The following is a 19,188-nucleotide window of genomic DNA, read 5'->3' on the forward strand; positions in this document are numbered from 1 at the left end:
AACTAGCTTGTTATGCCTGTGAAAGCTTGCTTCAAGGTGTGGTTTTAGCCAGCTTTTGGCATTAAATTGTTTATATTCTATATCTTTATATTCTGGAGGATCTGCAGAGTTCCTATGCAAGTTTAAACTATTGCAGTGTTAAAATAATGATCTGTACAAAGACTTCAGTTTTAAGAAATGCAGTACAGAAATACTTATAAACAGTGGGGACCCCTGACAAAGCAGAAAGCAACTTCCAGAACTGGGATTCGTATCACAAAGGCCAAGGTGAGAGCTTAATAGTGTTTAAAAATACTGAGAGAAGGGGGAGAAAAACCCTAGGCCTTCCTAATATACATTTTTTTCCATATAAAATAGATATAGATATATATATATCAAATCTATTTTTATAACACTGCTAATCTTCTGATAAAAGACAGAGAAGAGCTAAAGCTGTTTTGAGCCCAGCTGCGTGTAAGGCACAGGTGTCTAGGACTGCAAAGAGTCACTCACTTCAATCTTTATCTTCTCTTCCAAAGAAGGAAGAAATTAAAGAAGAACGGAAAAAAAGAAAAGCCACATAAGTATGAAATCTTTTTTAACACCATGATTGCATGTAATATTTGATGTTCTGCAGTTCTATAGCCTTTTCTTTTTTCCTGCGTCACAACAGCATCCTTTCCTCTGTATAAGGAAAGAAGATAGGACAGGAGCAAATAACAGCCTTGGCTATTTATCCCAGATGTCTAAAATATTAATTTAAATTTAAAATATATGGTGTGGGTTCTCATTCTGTTGGGTGCAAGTCCTCTTCCCACCCAGGATTTTTCCCTAGGGATTATACCTCTTGTGTTCTTCTCCCCCTCCTCTTTCTCTCTTGAGAAGCGTCAGTACCACTGCACCTTTCCGTTCTCCTTGGAAGAGGCTGGTGGCTCTCGCAGTGTTAGGGCAGCAGTTGGAGCAGCAGCTTGTTGCTGTCTCGACAGATTCATTGTCAAAGTTCACTAAACAAAATATTGGAGGGAAATGATAATGAGTAATGTGGGAAAGATCTGCTGAGTCTGGGAAAGGTTTTGAAAGAGGGTAGACGGTTGAGGAACAATTTTCCAGGGGCCTATTTTAAAATTAGCCGCTACAGTCCTACTTGTAATAATTTCTCTGTTATCTTAAATTGATCTTCAAATTGCAGTGAGTGGAAAAACAGTATGTCTTTACTGAATCTTGTGCTACAACAGAAAAAAAAAAAAAAACACGTTGGTTTCTTCATAGTTACCACAGAACTCTAATAGATACCTGTGAATAACATACACCAGTCTTTTTTCCCTCCTCGTTATAGAATAGAACAGGTATGAAATTTCTCAAAGCATTCTGAAGGTAAAATGTAAGTGTAAAACAGGTGTCAGCAATGAAGAAACCTTAATATAATCTTAATAAGATTTTAAAGTAATATTGCATAAGGTGCAGATTGCCATGCCAGAGCTGCTTCTTGTTTTTAGTCGATAAAAATCCATCCAAGTTCCTTTCCCAATGTATTGCTGAAACCTGACGTAGGCATAGGGCATTATGGATATTGTTTAGCATGTAATCTTGAGGTTATCGTGTAACATAGTGTTACGTGGTTATTTAAACAAACTGAAATGAAATCAGGTCCACCTATTAGAATAGGTAAGCATTTGAGGAAGTATGTATTGTTAATTTCATGTTGAAATATGTTTCAAGTTTAAGCTGAAAATACTAAACAACAACAACAAAATAACCCTCACATCCTAGTACCTATTTTTTTAGAAAGTATATTTCAGTGTAAAGTTTTATGATTTGTATTTTATAATACTGTTTTGTTTTGTTTTTTTCTCCAGTCCCAGAAATCCTGGATAGAAAATACTTTCACCAAGAGGGAGTGTGTGTATATTATACCAAGTTCAAAAGACCCCCACAGGTAAACTAGAAATGCTGCAAGAAAGCTGTTACTGCAAGACTGTATAATAGATATTTGGACTAACTACTCCATCTGTATAAAGTACTGTTTTTAGTTCAGTCTTTTTTGTCTGGGCATTGCCACTCTTTCTTTAGCTTGGATATTTTTTTCTTGAACTTATTTGGCATTGCAGAAATTGCCAATAGATGTTCCCCTGTTCTCTTTACTTCTTCTTACCAGTCCTTCTAGTGATGTCTGTGGTGTGTCTACAGTATGGATTTCTTTGTCTTTTTTTTTTTTTGTGGCAAATTTCTGGAAAGTCAGTCTCAGAGAGATACTTTACTTGAATTTAAAGAGCAGTGTGAATGTATGGTAACATGTAAAAATAGACCTGACAGTGAAGTAAGAAGGGATTAAGTATTTGTAGAAAGTAGAATAAAGAAAAATGAGAATCATGATGTTACTTGCAAAACAGAGGTTGGAGAAAGCATCAGTTCCAGGGAAGGTAAACAAAACAATAGGTCAGTTATCAAAAGATTCCATGTCATTTCTAATCATTTTTCATTCTTTAAGATCTGTAAGGAAAAAAAAATGAGATTGAAAAATGGGGAAATACATTTTAGAGGGGAGATTGAGACTAAATGAAGTATACTTTGTATATCTTGGGTGCTGTCTTAACTTATACTAAGTCACAAATGTGGAAGGAATCAAGTCAGTGATAGCTCTAACATTAGATATGTAAGCGTTTACTTTCACCAAGTGCCATAGGGATAATTTAAGAGTTCCTACAATGCCTGAAACTTGATAGGCGAGGTCATGACATCTATGTCACACATCAAAGTAAAATAGATTCTAAATTGGTATTTTAAGGCAATTATGTCTAACCAAAATGTTAACTGATGCCCTTGTGGATTTCAGATCAGCTTTCTTTAGCTTCATATGTTTGAGATCTTTTGAGAAACCTTCTTCTGAGCTTTGGAAAACTTCTATTTCAGTCTTTTCCATGAAAAGAAATTATAAATCACTTTTTTTTTTTTTTGTGAGTAAGGTATTATTTTACTTCTAAGAATTTGTTTTTAGGCAGAAAAAGAACAAAGGAAAATCTTTAGAATTTTTTGGTTATTGTAAATAATTCACCACATTCCTTGAAACCACGTGATATGAGAAGCTTTTAGAATTTATAGCCATGATTATAGCACATGGAAAATTTACAAATGCAAACAAAGTAATTAGGAAGCTGTTAAAATTCCCAGAGCATTTCCCAAGGAACAAAATGGTCTTCAACACTTGCCCTTTTGGGTTAACCTGTTGTAGTATGTAAGGGACTTTACAACTTTCCCATCGGACGTTGTCCTTCAGTTTAGACAAATTGCTTGCTGTTCATGAGCTGTGCATAAAAGAATCAAATGCAGCCTATATAAAACATGTAGTTTTATGCTGTTGCATACCAGCTCTTACTGTGGCTGTAAGTGGCAAATACTTATGAAAATTACAGAAAACAGTGATAGAAATTTTTATCTGCTATGCTATCTTTAAATATTAATAAAACTATTAGCTGGAAAACAAGGGAAATGTTTAAGATGGAACAGAGTAGAAATGAAGATTTGTGGGTTTGTGTATGTGTGTTAAGACATTATTGTATGTTTGTTCAAACTTCTTTCTCTGTACATGCAAAAAATTTCATATTTGAAATGATCAAATAGCCTTCCCACCCAGGCAGTCCAACTTGGATGCGTAATAGAGGGGTAAATTTTTTGAACAGCTGCAACAAGGTATAGTTGAATGTGTCAAAGAAAATGCTAGTTTAAGTAACTTCTCAGTGTCTGGCAAAATGTTTCTGGTTGAGTACTGCATAATCCAGTCTGAAATATTTTGGGGCTTCAGATATTAATGATCCAAAGCCTGAAAACCAATTTCAAGGCTCACAACTGTAGCCTTCACACGTTGATATACTGTTGGTTGATGCATATACAGCAGTCACATAAAATAGACAAGTTACCGTAATTAAAATATTCAAACTTTTGCAGCATTTTCCATTTATTGTAGTGCAGTAATCTTTTTGTAATCATGTGAAGTGGTAGGAGTTGTTTTTTTTTTTTTTTTAAATCTTCCCATTTTTTGTTTGTTTTCCCCCTTCCCCCCACCTTAACATTTAAGCTGAAGTTTACTCATATAGTTAAATATTTCTTATAGATGCCTTCCAGGATGTCAGATTTGTCAGCAACTTGTCAGGTAAGAGTTCTTTTAATTACAATATTTATGAATACTCTTTTTCCATTCAATAATCACTTTCATAATAACGTTTTTAAAATTCTTGATCAGTATTGCAGATGACAAGTCAGTGAAAGGTTAGATATAAAACAAATATAACTAAGTGAAGAGCCGCCTGCATTACATAGATCATCGGTTTATAGAAGTTATATAAATTACTTGGCTAAAGTAATCAATTTCAGTTTTTAGTGTCCTGACTAATTCTAGTTCTTTTGGCCTCCAACTTGGTATCTCAGTGAGCTTCAACATTTTGCATAATGATTATGTATATTATTGTAATTAATTCTTGTCTTAAATATTTATGGTAACAAGGCTACATATTTGTGGTGATAAGCTTGCTCTAGAAAAGAGGTTTATATATTTAGAATCTTTGCTTTTGAAAACTAACTGGTCTCTGTTCTAGATAAAAGATGTGTTCTCATTTTCTAATGAAGTATTTATTCAAGTATTCTAAATTATATGTTTGGGTGCAGGTGCTGTTGTGGCCGCTTGGTCAGACAACATGCTTGTTTTACCGCAAGTCTTGCTATGAAATACTCTGATGTGAAGCTAGGTGAAAACTATAATCAGGAAGTAGAAGAATGGTCAGTGGAAAAACATACAGAACAGACCTCTACTGATGCTTATGGTGTCATCAACTTTCAAGGTGGCTCTCATTCTTACAGGGCTAAGGTATGTATGATGCTTACTTCTAAACTAGGACTTCTTACTTTAAACATGTTGATACAGATGGTGGATCCTTCATTTAGTTTTTGAAATTGAAGCCTGAAGGATGAAATTGTGATCACACTTGCATTGTGACAAACCAGTTCCCTCTATTATCATAATAATTTTATTGTGGTCTGAATTCTGTCTAATTTCCTTTTTAAATTTCTTTTTCATAACAAAAATTGCTTACATCTATCAGAACTAGTTGCATTCATGTACAGTTTACCTTTATATTTATTGCAAATGGTGATAAGAATTCCTAATCCCTTCAGCAAAACATTCCATTAAGGATTCAGCGTTATTGTTTCAGACATTGTTAAAATACAGCTTACTCATCAGTGCTGCTGCTTACTCATTACTGTTAAATTTTTATAGGATCTGTTAAATAACACCTGCTATCTTATCCTTCTATTCTTAATTCTCAAACTCTGAAAAATCATTTGCAATTATGGACGGATGTAGAATATGCTTTTTTACAAGATCTGTTCAAGATGATTAAAGCATAATCAGACCAATCAGAACAACCAAGTTTCTGGGGGGAGCGGCTGGTTGAAAACAATTATGCCTGTAGATTGAAATTCTGGAAAAGAACACTTAATTCACAAATGCACGTGCACGGGAAAGGCTGGAGATCTGGAAATTCTGACGTATGCTCCACAACCATTTTGTGAAGGGTTTCTAGTTGTGGTAGAAATTGCTTAATGGTCACATGGTTTTAGCCTGCAATGAGTTTTGATTCAGTGTAGTTCCTATAGCCAAAATCAAGCATTTTAATGACGAAGCTGATCCCCCAAGGACAGCCTGGTGCGCTAGATTAGATCATCTCTGCCATGGTTTAGGAAAAATAATTGCATTTTCCATAGCCAGGAATAGGAGAATATATCCTGAAATACATCGTGGTTCTTTTTTTTTATCCCCTCATTGATTCTGTGATTATTTCTTTTAAGAATCTTTTATCTCTCTTCTTGTGTCTGCAGTATGTGCGGTTGTCATATGACACTAAGCCTGAAGCTATTCTGCAACTTATGCTTAAAGAATGGCAGATGGAGTTGCCAAAGCTTGTTATATCTGTACATGGGGGCATGCAGAAATTTGAACTTCACCCACGCATCAAACAGTTGCTTGGCAAGGGTCTTATTAAAGCTGCAGTAACAACAGGAGCCTGGATTATAACTGGAGGAGTGAACACAGGTAAAGTACCAATGAATGTGCATAGTTAACTAGATTATGGTTTATAAAAGGCAGAAGATTTAGTGAATAAATAGCTACATCTTAAAGTAAATGTAGTTTGGTCAAATGAAATTAAAACAATTCATTTTGAACACGTGTAGTTGGAAGTGCATTGCTGTGTTGTCCTGCAAGGAGAAAAAACATGAAGGTGGTGGTGTTGACTTGGGTCTGTTTGTTTCAGTTTTTGAACCTGCAAGAAAGAAAACTTGATGCAATTAACATAAGCATAGTATGGTACTGGAGACTCTTTAGTTCTTACTAGGCTAATATTTGTTTTGTCAAATTACTAGTACACAGTACTTTGTCCCATTCTGATAGTTGTAGTATGGGTGCCTGCCAGAGCTCAAGATGCATTTGGACAGCACTCTCAGACATACGGTTTGATTTTTGGGTGGTACTGTGTGGAGCCAGGAGTTGGACTTGATCCTTATGGGTCCCTTCCAACTCAGATTATGATTTCTGTGTAAAATAAGTTCCCAGATCTTTACAGGCCCGATTAACTAATAAAACAGTGGTATTTCTTAATAAGATGTGGCATTCAGTACATCTTTTGTGTGCACAAACAGGTGTTGCAAAACATGTTGGTGATGCTCTAAGAGAACATGCTTCCAGATCATCTCGAAAGATTTGCACTATTGGGATTGCTCCATGGGGAGTGATTGAAAACAGAAATGACCTTGTTGGAAGAGATGTAAGGATAAATAATCTAACTGAAATAATTATTTACCTACTTTATTTTGACAAATCTGCTCAAGCATGTTTTTTCACTTGCTTTGCATCATTGAAGTATTTGCTTTACCATGAAGATGCATTGACATATGTGACTTATGCAAGATCATTAGCGTAAACATGTTGCAAAATGCAAATGCACTAGACGTTGCTTGCATGTTGTGTCTAGAAAAATATTTAAGTTTCACAGAGACAAATTTGAATTTCTACGAGTCAAATACATTCTTGTGTGCTTATACTTAGGTGGTTGCTCCATATCAAACCTTGTTAAACCCATTGAGTAAACTAAATGTCCTAAATAATCTCCATTCCCATTTCATTCTGGTGGATGATGGAACAGTTGGGAAGTATGGAGCAGAAGTTAAATTGCGGAGAGAACTGGAAAAAACTATTAATTTGCAACGGATACATGCAAGTAAGTAATTCTGGGCTGAGTGTTACTATGCTTTAATGAACAAGGTACTTGCATCAAACTTTTATTTAAAACACAAAACTTAATTTTATTTAAAACAGAAATTTATTTAAAACAGAAAACACAAAAATTAATCTTCTGTATATGTTTCAAGTGTGAATGATTGTTTTGCAAATTTCAACTGAAGCTTTGGTCAGAGCTGAAAAAGCAGTCAGTGCAGATGGCTGATGACAAAATAGTTGTGCTGTAGCTGTGGCTAGCCATTGTCTAATTTCTTTCCTTTTTTTTTTAAAGCATGGGAATGATATTTTGAAACTAATATATTTTTGCACACTTAATATCAGCACTACTTCACACGTATCTATAATGTCTACCTTTGTTATATGTATGCAAATAAAAGTGGCAACTTAGTTAACATTTGTGTGTGGATATGTAACAATCTCTGTTAGTATGTCTCTCCTGCAACTCTGGCACTGAAACTTCTTTTGCTAGACCTGATAAAATACTTTGTTTTATGCTTACCATATCCATTGATACTGACAATGGTGAAAACATAAGACTTAATCAAAAAACTTTAAAAAAAAATTTATTTACAACTTTACAGGAATTGGACAAGGTGTGCCTGTGGTAGCACTTGTATTCGAAGGTGGGCCCAACGTCATACTTACAGTTTTAGACTTCCTACAAGAAAGTCCTCCTGTGCCAGTGGTAGTATGTGAAGGAACAGGTAGAGCTGCAGACATACTGGCATATGTTCACAAGCAAACGGAGGAGGGAGGGTAAGTCCTAGTACTGCTAGCCAAACTGTCAGTTATATGTAGATGGGTCTGAGTGCGGTCCTTAATGAATTGGGGCAAGAGTTTTATCTATGGAAAGATAAAAGCTTAAAGCAGAGAGAGTAATCTTTCATGTGATGCAGCTTTCCAGGTCAGCTGCAATAATAGCTTTGGCTGAAGACCAAGACCTCTTTTCTAGTTCTAGGCTCCTCCTGCATACCTTGTACAAGTTGCTCCAAATTCTTGAAAATATGCTTGCTTTAGCAATGCTTATATAAGGATAGGAAAGGTGTATGTGCCTATATACTAAATCAGGAGAAACATGTAACTTAAGCACGATAATTTTGTTACACCAGTGTGACTAGAAGACCCAGCTCTCTGTTTAAATGCTCTGTGTGTTTCAATCCGGGTTTTAAATAACTGAACCACAGTACCTTAAATGATAAGTGTGACTGTTTTTAAGTGTACACAATAAACTTTTGCTCACAAGAAGTCAGAGCAGACCAGGCCTTCCAGAAATATAAGAATAACCCAGAGAATAGTTACCAAACTGCTTGAAAATATCGCTCAACTACAATGAACTGAAATATTTTTATGCAGTCAGCTGTTGCTTAGTAGCAACTTTTCTGAAAATAGATTAGAAGGAGTTCATATACTGTTCCTTCTGAAGAGTCTTAAAACAAAACTTTTAACACACTTCTGTTTAGCGTAGAAAACATTTATATGTTTTTAGCATAGCTTCAACTGATAAAAAGGATGTGCTTGTGTTCCACAACATTTAGTGTCTTCTAGTTGTTTGTCAGACTTGCATTAATCCTTAAATGTAGTTGGATCTCAGTCTCAGGGACTGCCTCAGAACCAGGAGGATAGGGGTCAAATGTAGCACTGAACCAAAGAGCTTTGTCCATAGTCAGCAAAATCACAAGCCAACCATCCCTATTCAGAGGGGTGAGTGTGTAGTGTTTTGTGTCAAAATATTTTAGTTGAGATTATCTCAGAAGTGGCTATGTAAAGGAAAGGGAGAGGGGTTGAGTTACTTTTAGGAGGTCACACTAGAAAGTTGTAGGTTAAGCAACCTATGCTTCTTTCTAAAGGCTGTCCAAGGTTTTGCCACTGAAACAGTAAGAAGCTTGAAACTGTTAAGTATAACATCATTCTTACTATTCGTGTATAGCAATGTGTTTTCATGTTTATTTTCAATTTCAGGAATGTTCCTGAGGGTGCTGAGCCTGAAATCATTTCAACTATCAAAAAGACATTTAACTTTGGTCAAAGTGAAGCGGTTCATCTGTTTCAGACACTGCTGGAATGCATGAAAAAAAAAGAACTTGTAAGTAGATCTTGCTATAGAAAATTTTTATGTAGGGTATGTGCATTTGTGTTGTGTATGATCAAGTGTCATTCAAAATTGTTTCTGGACATAGTGCATCTTACCAATTATAGAAGATAATCAAATACAGTTTTTGTGGGTACTTTATCTCGTCACCAAGGGAGACTACATTCTTATAGATGTTTCTGGTAATTCAGGTTTGTTGATGTTTCCAAGCCTGTTTGCTTTCAGCTGACAGGATTCTGTTTTGTTCATAGTGTGTATGTCTTCTATATGTGGGTTGTTTTCCTTTCTTGTTTTGATTATTGAGAGCCTCTGGATTTTTTTTAGTCTTTTAATTATTGCTGTATTGATGAAGTACCTTTATCATTGGATGCTTAAAGCAAATACACTTAATAGAGCTTTACATACGGGCTATATTTGGATACTGATGTCTCATTTGGAAATCATATTGTGCTGTTCTAACATTTAAAATTGTCATATTCAGCTAAACATATTTGCTGACAGGTTAATCTTGTAATACAGATTGAACTGGAGGAGTAAATAGAATGCTATGTGATGTTTATAGCCCATAGAGAATTGTAATCATAGTGGAAAAAGAAGTTAAGATTGGTTGAAGAGTGTAAAGGGTTTCTGCTGTCCTTTTTCTTATCAAAGACTGTCTTGTGTGATCCCTAGTTAGGGAAACAGTGCAGAGTGTACACTAAAGGTAGGTTTACATAGAGTATAGACTTAAATTGCACTGAAGATAAGGTGACTTTTAAATGTATTTCAATTCCTGACATAAAAGTCTGAAGCTAATCACCTTTACCTGAAAATAAATTTTAAGCTTATTTTCCCTATTTTACTGTTTTGAACAGATTACTGTTTTTCATATTGGGTCAGATGAACATCAGGACATTGATGTTGCAATACTTACAGCATTGTTAAAAGGTGAGACTTAAGTGCATTTGGAACCCCCAGCTATTGTTGTTTAGTGATTATATGATGGATTACTTATAAAAATCTGTAGAAATATTTAAGTTTAAAGAAAATACTTATCCACTATATTTTCTCATCTTATACTACCTTAATCTATGTCATAATTGATGAAATATACCACACAACGTTGAGGTGGATTACTTGATTTTGCAGGAAAAACAACTGCTTATTATATTGTAATTATTTTTTTCTCATTGTTTTTGCTTCTTAAGGCACGAATGCATCTGCATTTGACCAGCTTGTTCTTACACTTGCATGGGATAGAGTTGACATTGCCAAAAATCATGTTTTTGTTTATGGGCAACAATGGCTGGTATGTATATGGCCTAGATTAAGCAGAATGGTATTTTCTAAGAGAAAAAACTCAACTTACTGTAAAGAAATAATGTTTTCTCTTTTATAGAGACGGACTGTAGAATACTGACACATTTATTTTTAGGACAGTAATTTTTGTATACTTTGTAGTTGTATAGCTGTTTTATTATTGTGTAATTGAAAAAGGTGCAACAACTGTAGAAATGTAAGGCATTCTGAATAACTAGGGGAGAAGAGACTGCAAAAAGTGAAAGCTGAATTGATGCTAGTGAGATGCAATAGCAGTTCTGAGCATTTTTCTGTTGAAGCAAATTGTAGTTTCAAATGTTTGATGTCTTCATGTTTTTGATACAATATCATTATATGAAAACATCTTAACTATGCTAAACCAAATGCCTATTTAGTCCAGAATACTACTCCTGAGTGTGTCAGTAAGAGATGTCTGTGGAAGAGTGTAAGATCAGAGAAAATGCTTAAGTCATTAAAATATTCCCTCATCATGTAATTGTGTGAAGCTTAGGGGATTTTCTGAACCAAAGGTAGCCTCGGTATTTGTAGATATGTAAGGTTTCCCTGTTCCAGCCCTGTGAATGAATGAGGTTGGTTTGTAAACCAAGTACACTTAATTCTGTGATACTCCATTTTACGGTTCTCTCTAGGCTCTACCCTGTACTTACTTGTTGTAGGTTGGGTCTCTGGAACAGGCTATGTTAGACGCCCTTGTGATGGATAGAGTTGCATTTGTGAAACTTCTAATTGAAAATGGAGTAAGCATGCACAAATTTCTTACAATTCCTAGGCTGGAAGAACTTTATAACACAGTAAGTGAATGGTTGCTTGCTCTTTTTTTTCTTCTTTCTTTCTTTCTTTCCTTTCCTTTTTTTTTTTTATTGTTAACGCCAACATCTGAAAATATTGGGCTTATACTGTAATATTCTCATGTTTTCATTGCACTCTGATTTCTCATTCTAATTTTTTTCCTCCCCTCTTTTTATAAAGAAACAAGGCCCAACTAACCCAACACTCTTCCATCTTGTTCGGGATGTCAAACAGGTATGCTGTAAATGTAAAAATCTATCACAGTAGCAACACTAGTCTTTTTTATGATTTCTTATGTTTGATTGTCAATTTAATCTTGAGTTTATTAATTTGGTTTTACTGAAGCAGTAAACTACATCGGCAGTTATTCTGTTGTTTCCGATATTTGCAGTTGTGTGCTTAATAGTACCTTGTTGCCACAAAGATATTTGTTAAACCTGATAAGTGATGTCTTTTTTCATATTAGCTCTGACTGTTTAGCTTTTTGAGAGATGCATTGTGTTCCTTTTAAATCATGAACAGCTTAATTTGTTTTAATTTGTTTTTATTTAGAGTTGTGATGTAACATGTAGAAACATTCTAAGCAAATTTAAATTAAAATTATAATTTGCAAAACTGAAAATGTCTTTTATATTCTTAGGGAAATCTTCCTCCAGGATATAAAATCAACCTGATTGATGTGGGGCTGGTTATTGAATACTTGATGGGAGGAACCTATAGATGCACCTACACAAGAAAACGCTTTAGAGCTATATACAATAGTCTCAGTGGGAACAATCGGGTATGTAGCAGTTGGATAATGGAACATGCAGATTTCTATGTTCACAATTAAAATAAAATTGGAGCCATATTATTTTGTTCTTTTTGTCAAGGGATTGGCTCTTTTAAAGGCAGTGTTACAGCCTAGGAGGGCAACTGGTAGCTGTTTGATCACAAACATAAAGTCTTATTATTCTTCTCCTCCTTACTCTAGCATATGCAAATTTCTTCTGTTACTCTGTCCCTTCATAGAGGGGAAGAATGGGTATTAAATATGCAGATTCACTGGGTCTTGGGATGCAGATACTGTAGCTTCTTGGTCGTCATTGCTTTACTATTTTGTGACTTTAAATTAAATAAAGAAAAATTAATCCTTCTTAAATATCAGTGAAAACTCTTAATTGTTACCATTGTATAAATTCATCACTGTTTCAGTGGCAAAGTAACTGTTTAATTGCTTAACTAAGTATCTAGTTGTAAACAGCTGATAATATACTATTTAGTAAGTGGGTGTAAAGAAAGCAAGCCAAACCTCTTTCTATTATTCTTGTCAGAGATCTGGGCGAAATCCTTCAAATACTACTCCTCAGATGTGTAAAAGCCATGAGTCTTTTGGTAACAGGGCAGACAAGAGAGAAAAAATGCGACATAATCACTTCATCAAAACAGCGCAGCCATACAAACCAAAGGTACAGATGTTTAAGGGGAGAGTGGTGGGTTTTATATTAAGCAGTTAAGAGTGGAGAACCTGGTTAAATCCAAGTGTCCAAGTGCAGCTGAAGTGAGTAGCAGCAGTTTTACTGCCTTCAGTAAAGCTGGGATTTCATCCTTTTGTACTTGTTTATAAACCATCTATCACACTTACGGGATTCCATGAAGAATGTTCATCTCAACATTAATCTTCTAGATAGTTTCTGATTGCTAGCCAGTAAAAGGCTCATCTTTGGCACAGTTCTATCGGTGGGGTGGGGGGTGGGGTGGAAATCTGCATGATTTTTTTAGATGAAGCAAGATTTGGCCGTGTTACTTTAAGGAGTTTCTGTGAGTTTCATCCTATTGTAGGTTAGTTACTGCATTTCTTTTGATCTATAAACCAAAGTAATTAATTCTATCTGTTATTAAAAATGAATTGTACTTAACTGAAGTTTTTGAACAAAAATTCCAGCTGCTTTTGAAATATTCAGAAGTTCATTTTTGTTTTTAGAAATACATATCACTTGACAATAGATCACCCAGCATTTTGCTTCAAATTATGTAATGATTAACTTTAGAGATTTAAAATGGAACTTTCTGATTTTATTTTTAAAGATTGACACTGGTGCAGAAGAGGGAAAAAAGAAAAGAACCAAAGATGAAATAGTAGACATAGATGATCCTGAAACAAGACGTTTTGCTTATCCTCTCAACGAGCTGTTACTTTGGGCAGTGTTAATGAAGAGGCAGAAGATGGCCCTTTTCTTCTGGCAGCATGGGGAGGAGTCCATGGCAAAAGCCTTAGTTGCTTGCAAAGTGTATCGTTCAATGGCATATGAAGCAAAACAAAGTGACCTTGTTGATGATACTTCAGAAGAACTGAAACAGTATTCCAAGTAAATTACATTTATATCATTAAAGATCTGTTCTTGAAATTTCCAATAAAAATAGAAGCCTATATTATCAACAGACTAAAACTATTGCATTAGCAGTCTCAAAGACAGTTCATTTTTGCAGAAAGGATTTGATGGCACTCTAGTAAAAGTTGTGTATTAGACATTGCTCACTTTGAGAGCTGTTACGAATCATGATTTGTAGTTAAATCAAAATGTCACTGAATGTGTCACTTGAAAACATGTGACTTTCTTGCGTAATGCTTTAATAGCTGTTTGTAGTATGCATATGTTTCTAACAGAAGTCCCAGTTTCACATCTTGTATTTGCAAATTACTATATAATAGAAATGTATCTACCAGAAGGGACGGGCAATAGTCCATTCAAGTTGCGTTACTGGGAATGTGTTTGGACAAGAAAATTTGGCTTAAACTTTATGGATACTAAGTTATGTTTGTTTTGATGCTTTTTTTTTTCTTTGTTCTAGTGAGTTTGGTCAGCTGGCAGTTGAACTGTTAGAACAGTCCTTCCGACAAGATGAAACTATGGCAATGAAGTTACTAACTTATGAGCTTAAAAATTGGAGCAACTCAACTTGTCTGAAGCTAGCAGTGTCTTCAAGGCTTCGTCCATTTGTAGCTCATACTTGTACGCAAATGTTGTTATCAGATATGTGGATGGGAAGGCTGAATATGAGGAAGAATTCATGGTACAAAGTAAGCTTTGTCACAGTTTGTTATTGGTATAAAAAGGATCAATGGAATGTATTTCTAATTGGAAGGGAAACTATGTGTTTAAACAATATTAGTATAAAGCTTTCATCACTATAGCTTGTGTTAATAAACCCTGTAAAACTGTCTCCTATAACATAATCAAAACTGGAATTATTTATTGTTAACTCTTCTTTTGACACTCTATTATCTTTTCAAATAAGGTACAGAAATATAGAAGGCAAAAAACAGGCAAGTAGCCTTTCATCAGAGGCTTAAAGAGATCATGTGAATACTAATCCACTACTAAAAATATAGTGGTTAAAAAAAATTAACAGAGAGAAAACCTACTTGTAAGAATATAGTTTCATGCATTTTGGCTTTTTACAGGCAATGCATAAGACTTGATGTAGAAAAGCTTTGTATATATTCTATTTTGGAGGAAGAAGCTGAGCATAAGGAGGGCACAGAATGAAACAAGGGTAGGCAAATCGGGGATAGGTTTTCTGATGGTGCCCTTTGATACAAATCAATTGAACCAACATGGGAGTTGCATATTTCTTTGAATTGGTGTACTGGAAACTTACTGCTGCTAGGAATATAGTGAAAGACCATTTCCCTACAAAATATCTACAAGCATTGCTTAACTTGTGACATACTAAAATCCTCTTTGATAACTGAGTAACCATTTTCCTGCTCACTTCGTAACAAATAAAAGCTATTTTTTGTCATTAGCTTATTCCCGTCATCCATACTTTAGCTTTCATTTTTCAACCATGAGTTGAAAAAAAGCCCCACTCGTATGCTTTTAAAACATGCCTTGATAGTACACAGTTCCAGAGTTTCTGGGAATGGATTAAAGAAAAGAGTGTAAACAGAATATCTCTATTTTTGGGCTCGGAGAGCATTCTTTCTTGTGGTTTTTAGTTCTGGAATTTGTTAATTCTTCCCCTTTCCTGTATCTTTTAAGTAAAGGAAAGCGCTATATATTGTCATCTTAGCCTCATAAGTGTGTATATAAGTAATAATAGCTAATTATTTCCTACATTTTTTTCCTCACTAACAGGCAAGGGAAATATGGGTAACATATTTTCAGGGAATATTTTATGTATTGGTATATTCTGATATTTTGACGTAGCTGTGAACAAGTTGAACTTAGTCTTCATTTTTTCCAGGTGATACTGAGTATTTTACTCCCTCCTGCTATACTTCTGTTGGAATATAAGACCAAGGCTGAAATGTCACATATTCCTCAATCTCAAGATGCACATCAAATGGCAATGGATGACAGTGAAAACAACTTCCAGACTGCAGCAGATGAAATACCTATGGTAAGGCGGGGGTGGGGGGCAGCCATTAAAGACCAGTATTTCTAATTTAAAATAAATAATTACATTTTAAAATTAAAGCAAGAGCTAAAGTGGATCTCCGAAAACGTGCATTTCTGTAAGTAAAGTTAACAGTCCTTTCATTTTAGGAGGTGTTTAAAGAAGTAAGGATCTTGGACAGTACTTCAGAGAAGCATGATATGGAGACTCCTGCAAAACCTAAAAGACTTCCGATTACACAGAAGTTTTACGCATTTTATCATGCACCAATTGTGAAGTTTTGGTTTAATACGGTGAGTTTTTTTCTATGTAGTATTTTATTTGGAAATGCAGTGCATATCTTTGGGTTCTTTTTCTAACATACACCTCTGCGACTTGCATAAAAGCTTAAGCACTTTTTAAAAAACAATCAAAAAAGCCCTTGCTCTACTAAACTGGAAATGAGAAGTACTTGATTCTGAAAAAAATGCATATGCAGTGCTTTTTTTTCTTTTTAAAGTTCATGATGTTGGTTTTGAAAAATACCTGTTTTTTAGGCTAAGACTAGTTGGTTTGAAAATCTTTATTCTGATCTGAGTAGTTAATTTCATCAGTTTTTCAGTAGTTAATTAGTAGTTAATTTCATCAGTAGTTAATTCCATCAGCAGAAATTCTATCATAATTTACTAGGTTAAAAAGTGTTCATGCACAATTTTGTTTAAATTATTGCAATAGAAACTCTAAAATTTGTGTTCTAAGAAAATATTTATACCCTCTTTATAAATAATAACCTGTTTGCTTAAAGCGGTAAAAGATAGTACCGTGATCCTATACGAAGGTTTTATCATATACCACATGAAAAAAAAAATATAAAGACATCTATAAGGAACCCTTCTGTGTGTGTGTGTGTATATATATATATATATATATGTATGTATGTATATATATATATATATAAAAAACTTTAATTGCTCTTTTTAGTTGGCATACTTAGGATTCCTCATGCTCTACACATTTGTGGTTCTTGTAAAAATGGAAGAATTACCGTCTGTTCAAGAGTGGATTGTTATTGCTTACATTTTCACATCAGCAATTGAGAAAATTCGTGAGGTATGTCGCTAACAGTCTGTGAGTGTGTTTTTTTTTTTTTTTTTTACAATTACAACAGTATGCTTTAAACTGTGTTTATAAACAAGACAGCCTAAGAAACTTTAAACGTTGGAACACATGATGTGTAATACCTTTATATTTGGTATAGTATCTAAATCAGCAGTCTAGTGTTTCTTGGATTCTTAGTGTTTCATTGGTTGGACATAGCTTGCTTTCTTTTTTTCTGCTTCCAATGGGGAAGAGGGGGTGGTCTATTTAAAAGGAAATGCTTTTCTTTTTTTCTCTCCTAAGTTTCAAGGACCTGACAACGACATCGTGGTCTGGTGTATGTGTATTTTTTTTTTTCAAATTTTTCTGATTTTTTTTTCAATCTGTGGCTTACTGTCTAATCAGGTTCTAACAAACAGCCTTACATTTTTGAGGGATTAAATGTATATGTATCTGTTAGCATCAATCAAACTCTGCGCCTAGGACCAAGATGAAACAAAAAATCTTGATCAAGGTGGGATAGCTACCACAACCATAATGTTGCTGATCAGCAAGAGTTTTTTGAGTAGTTCTGTAAGAATTTTTAAATGGGAGAGAAAAGCCAGTTTACTAACTGGATACTGCAGGTCCAACTGAAACAGAATTGAAGACTCATTTTTGTTATAGTGACTTCCTAAAGAAGAAGGTGGAAAAAAAAGCAATCAAATTGAAAACAGTTCCTTCACAACTTGTTCAGGAAGAAGGAAATATTTCCTTGTCATAGTTGTGAAGCAGGCACAGTTAAACACTTTTTTGGGTTCTTCTGTGCAAAAGAGTTACCCATTCAGATACGTATTTTATTTTTGCGAGTGTAAGAATTTTACTGATTCATACGTTTCAGTGTTATTTTAAGTGGAGTAAACATGAGCAGACCTGAATATTTTATTTTTGTTATTGCAGATTTTTATGTCAGAGGCTGGGAAGATTAATCAGAAGATTAAAGTGTGGTTCAGTGATTACTTCAATATCAGTGACACAGTTGCTATTGTCACTTTCTTCATTGGGTTTGCATTAAGATTTGGAGCAAAGGGGAATTTTGGTGAAAACACTTACAGAGAAAATTATGTTTTTGTTGCTGGAAGAATAACATACTGTCTCAATATAATTTTTTGGTATGTGCGATTACTGGATTTTTTAGCTGTAAACCAGCAGGCTGGCCCTTATGTTATGATGATTGGGAAAATGGTAAGTACTATTTTTTTATTTTTCTTTCAGTTGAAATACCTTTATTTTGCTGCATCTATTTATAATTTCTCAAAGCTTTATTTAGTAAAAGGTTGCTTATCCTGTTCCGGTGTGTCAGCAACTTTGTGCAGAAGTAGCTAGCTGGAGTATAACTTAATGTGTTTGAAAACAAGCACTGAGTAGAAGTGTTCTTTATTATGGAGCTTTCTCTGTTAAATCTGTAACAAGACGGAAGATCTTCCTTCTGTGCTCTGTTAAATGTGTGAGAATTGAAGGAATATGATAATGCCTTTTGGGTTTCAGATTTATTTATAGTCCTGAGTATTTCTTGCCTTTGTGCTAGCTAGTGCAAGATTTTCACTTTTACAGGGAAGATTAGTTACTTATAGTGAACTGTGCTAAATGTTTCTAGGTAGCTTTCTGCAACTGTTCTTAAGATTGTGTGCTGAGAGTACACTCCCCACAGGCTGCCTTCTCATACGCTCAGTTTTGTGTGCACTCGTACACTCCAGCTTCCCCTGCATGACAATGTGGCCTTCAAATTTTCTTTCCTTCAACCTGGTAGAATGTTTTTTTGACATGCTATGTGATGTCCAGTGTTGAGGCATACTCCAACTGTGTTCAAAACTAGTCGTGCAGTGCAGTTGTGTTCTGTAATGTAAAAGTGTATTTTGCAGCAGGTAGTTGATGAGTGGTAGTTACAAAACCATCTTTGAGATCCATTTTTGTTCAAAAAATCAATGTATAACTCTGCTGTAATAAAGGGAACCTAATGCTAGGGCTTATGGTCTTCCTAGTAGTAACACTGCTAGAGTGGAGGTAGAATTCTACAGTAAGATTGAGAGATTGTTAAATGAAAAAGTTGTCAGAATAGGAATGAAGTGTGCGTGTATGTGTGTTTCAGGATTTTAACCCTTGGGAGTCATATATATGAAGGGAGAAAGGGTGTTGTACACACACACACCCCCAAACAAAAAAAAAAATTGCTCCTACAAAGTTGAACCCTGTCATTCCTTAAAAAGGAGGGCATCAGGTTGCT

At 34.8% G+C, this 19,188-nt stretch overlaps 1 protein-coding gene across 2 annotated transcripts in view; it reads left to right on the plus strand.

Annotated features, from left to right (window-relative positions):
- The window catches only part of TRPM7 (transient receptor potential cation channel subfamily M member 7), a 54,973-nt gene that overhangs the window by 19,695 nt on the left and 16,090 nt on the right, over positions 1-19,188 (plus strand). For both annotated transcript variants that reach the window (XM_080607574.1, XM_080607575.1), the window contains exons 2-21: positions 1,836-1,915; positions 4,088-4,126; positions 4,639-4,837; positions 5,851-6,064; positions 6,670-6,794; positions 7,076-7,247; positions 7,849-8,023; positions 9,227-9,350; positions 10,211-10,283; positions 10,544-10,644; positions 11,333-11,467; positions 11,646-11,699; positions 12,106-12,246; positions 12,779-12,913; positions 13,533-13,813; positions 14,298-14,526; positions 15,696-15,851; positions 15,998-16,141; positions 16,809-16,937; positions 17,865-18,149. In XM_080607574.1, coding sequence (XP_080463700.1) covers positions 1,836-1,915; positions 4,088-4,126; positions 4,639-4,837; positions 5,851-6,064; positions 6,670-6,794; positions 7,076-7,247; positions 7,849-8,023; positions 9,227-9,350; positions 10,211-10,283; positions 10,544-10,644; positions 11,333-11,467; positions 11,646-11,699; positions 12,106-12,246; positions 12,779-12,913; positions 13,533-13,813; positions 14,298-14,526; positions 15,696-15,851; positions 15,998-16,141; positions 16,809-16,937; positions 17,865-18,149 — 2,991 coding nt within the window. The remainder of the gene's footprint in view (positions 1-1,835; positions 1,916-4,087; positions 4,127-4,638; positions 4,838-5,850; positions 6,065-6,669; positions 6,795-7,075; positions 7,248-7,848; positions 8,024-9,226; positions 9,351-10,210; positions 10,284-10,543; positions 10,645-11,332; positions 11,468-11,645; positions 11,700-12,105; positions 12,247-12,778; positions 12,914-13,532; positions 13,814-14,297; positions 14,527-15,695; positions 15,852-15,997; positions 16,142-16,808; positions 16,938-17,864; positions 18,150-19,188) is intronic.

The sequence above is a fragment of the Anser brachyrhynchus genome, assembly GCF_964034855.1.
Source record: "Anser brachyrhynchus genome assembly, chromosome: 11".
In the NCBI taxonomy this organism is placed as follows: domain Eukaryota; kingdom Metazoa; phylum Chordata; class Aves; order Anseriformes; family Anatidae; genus Anser; species Anser brachyrhynchus.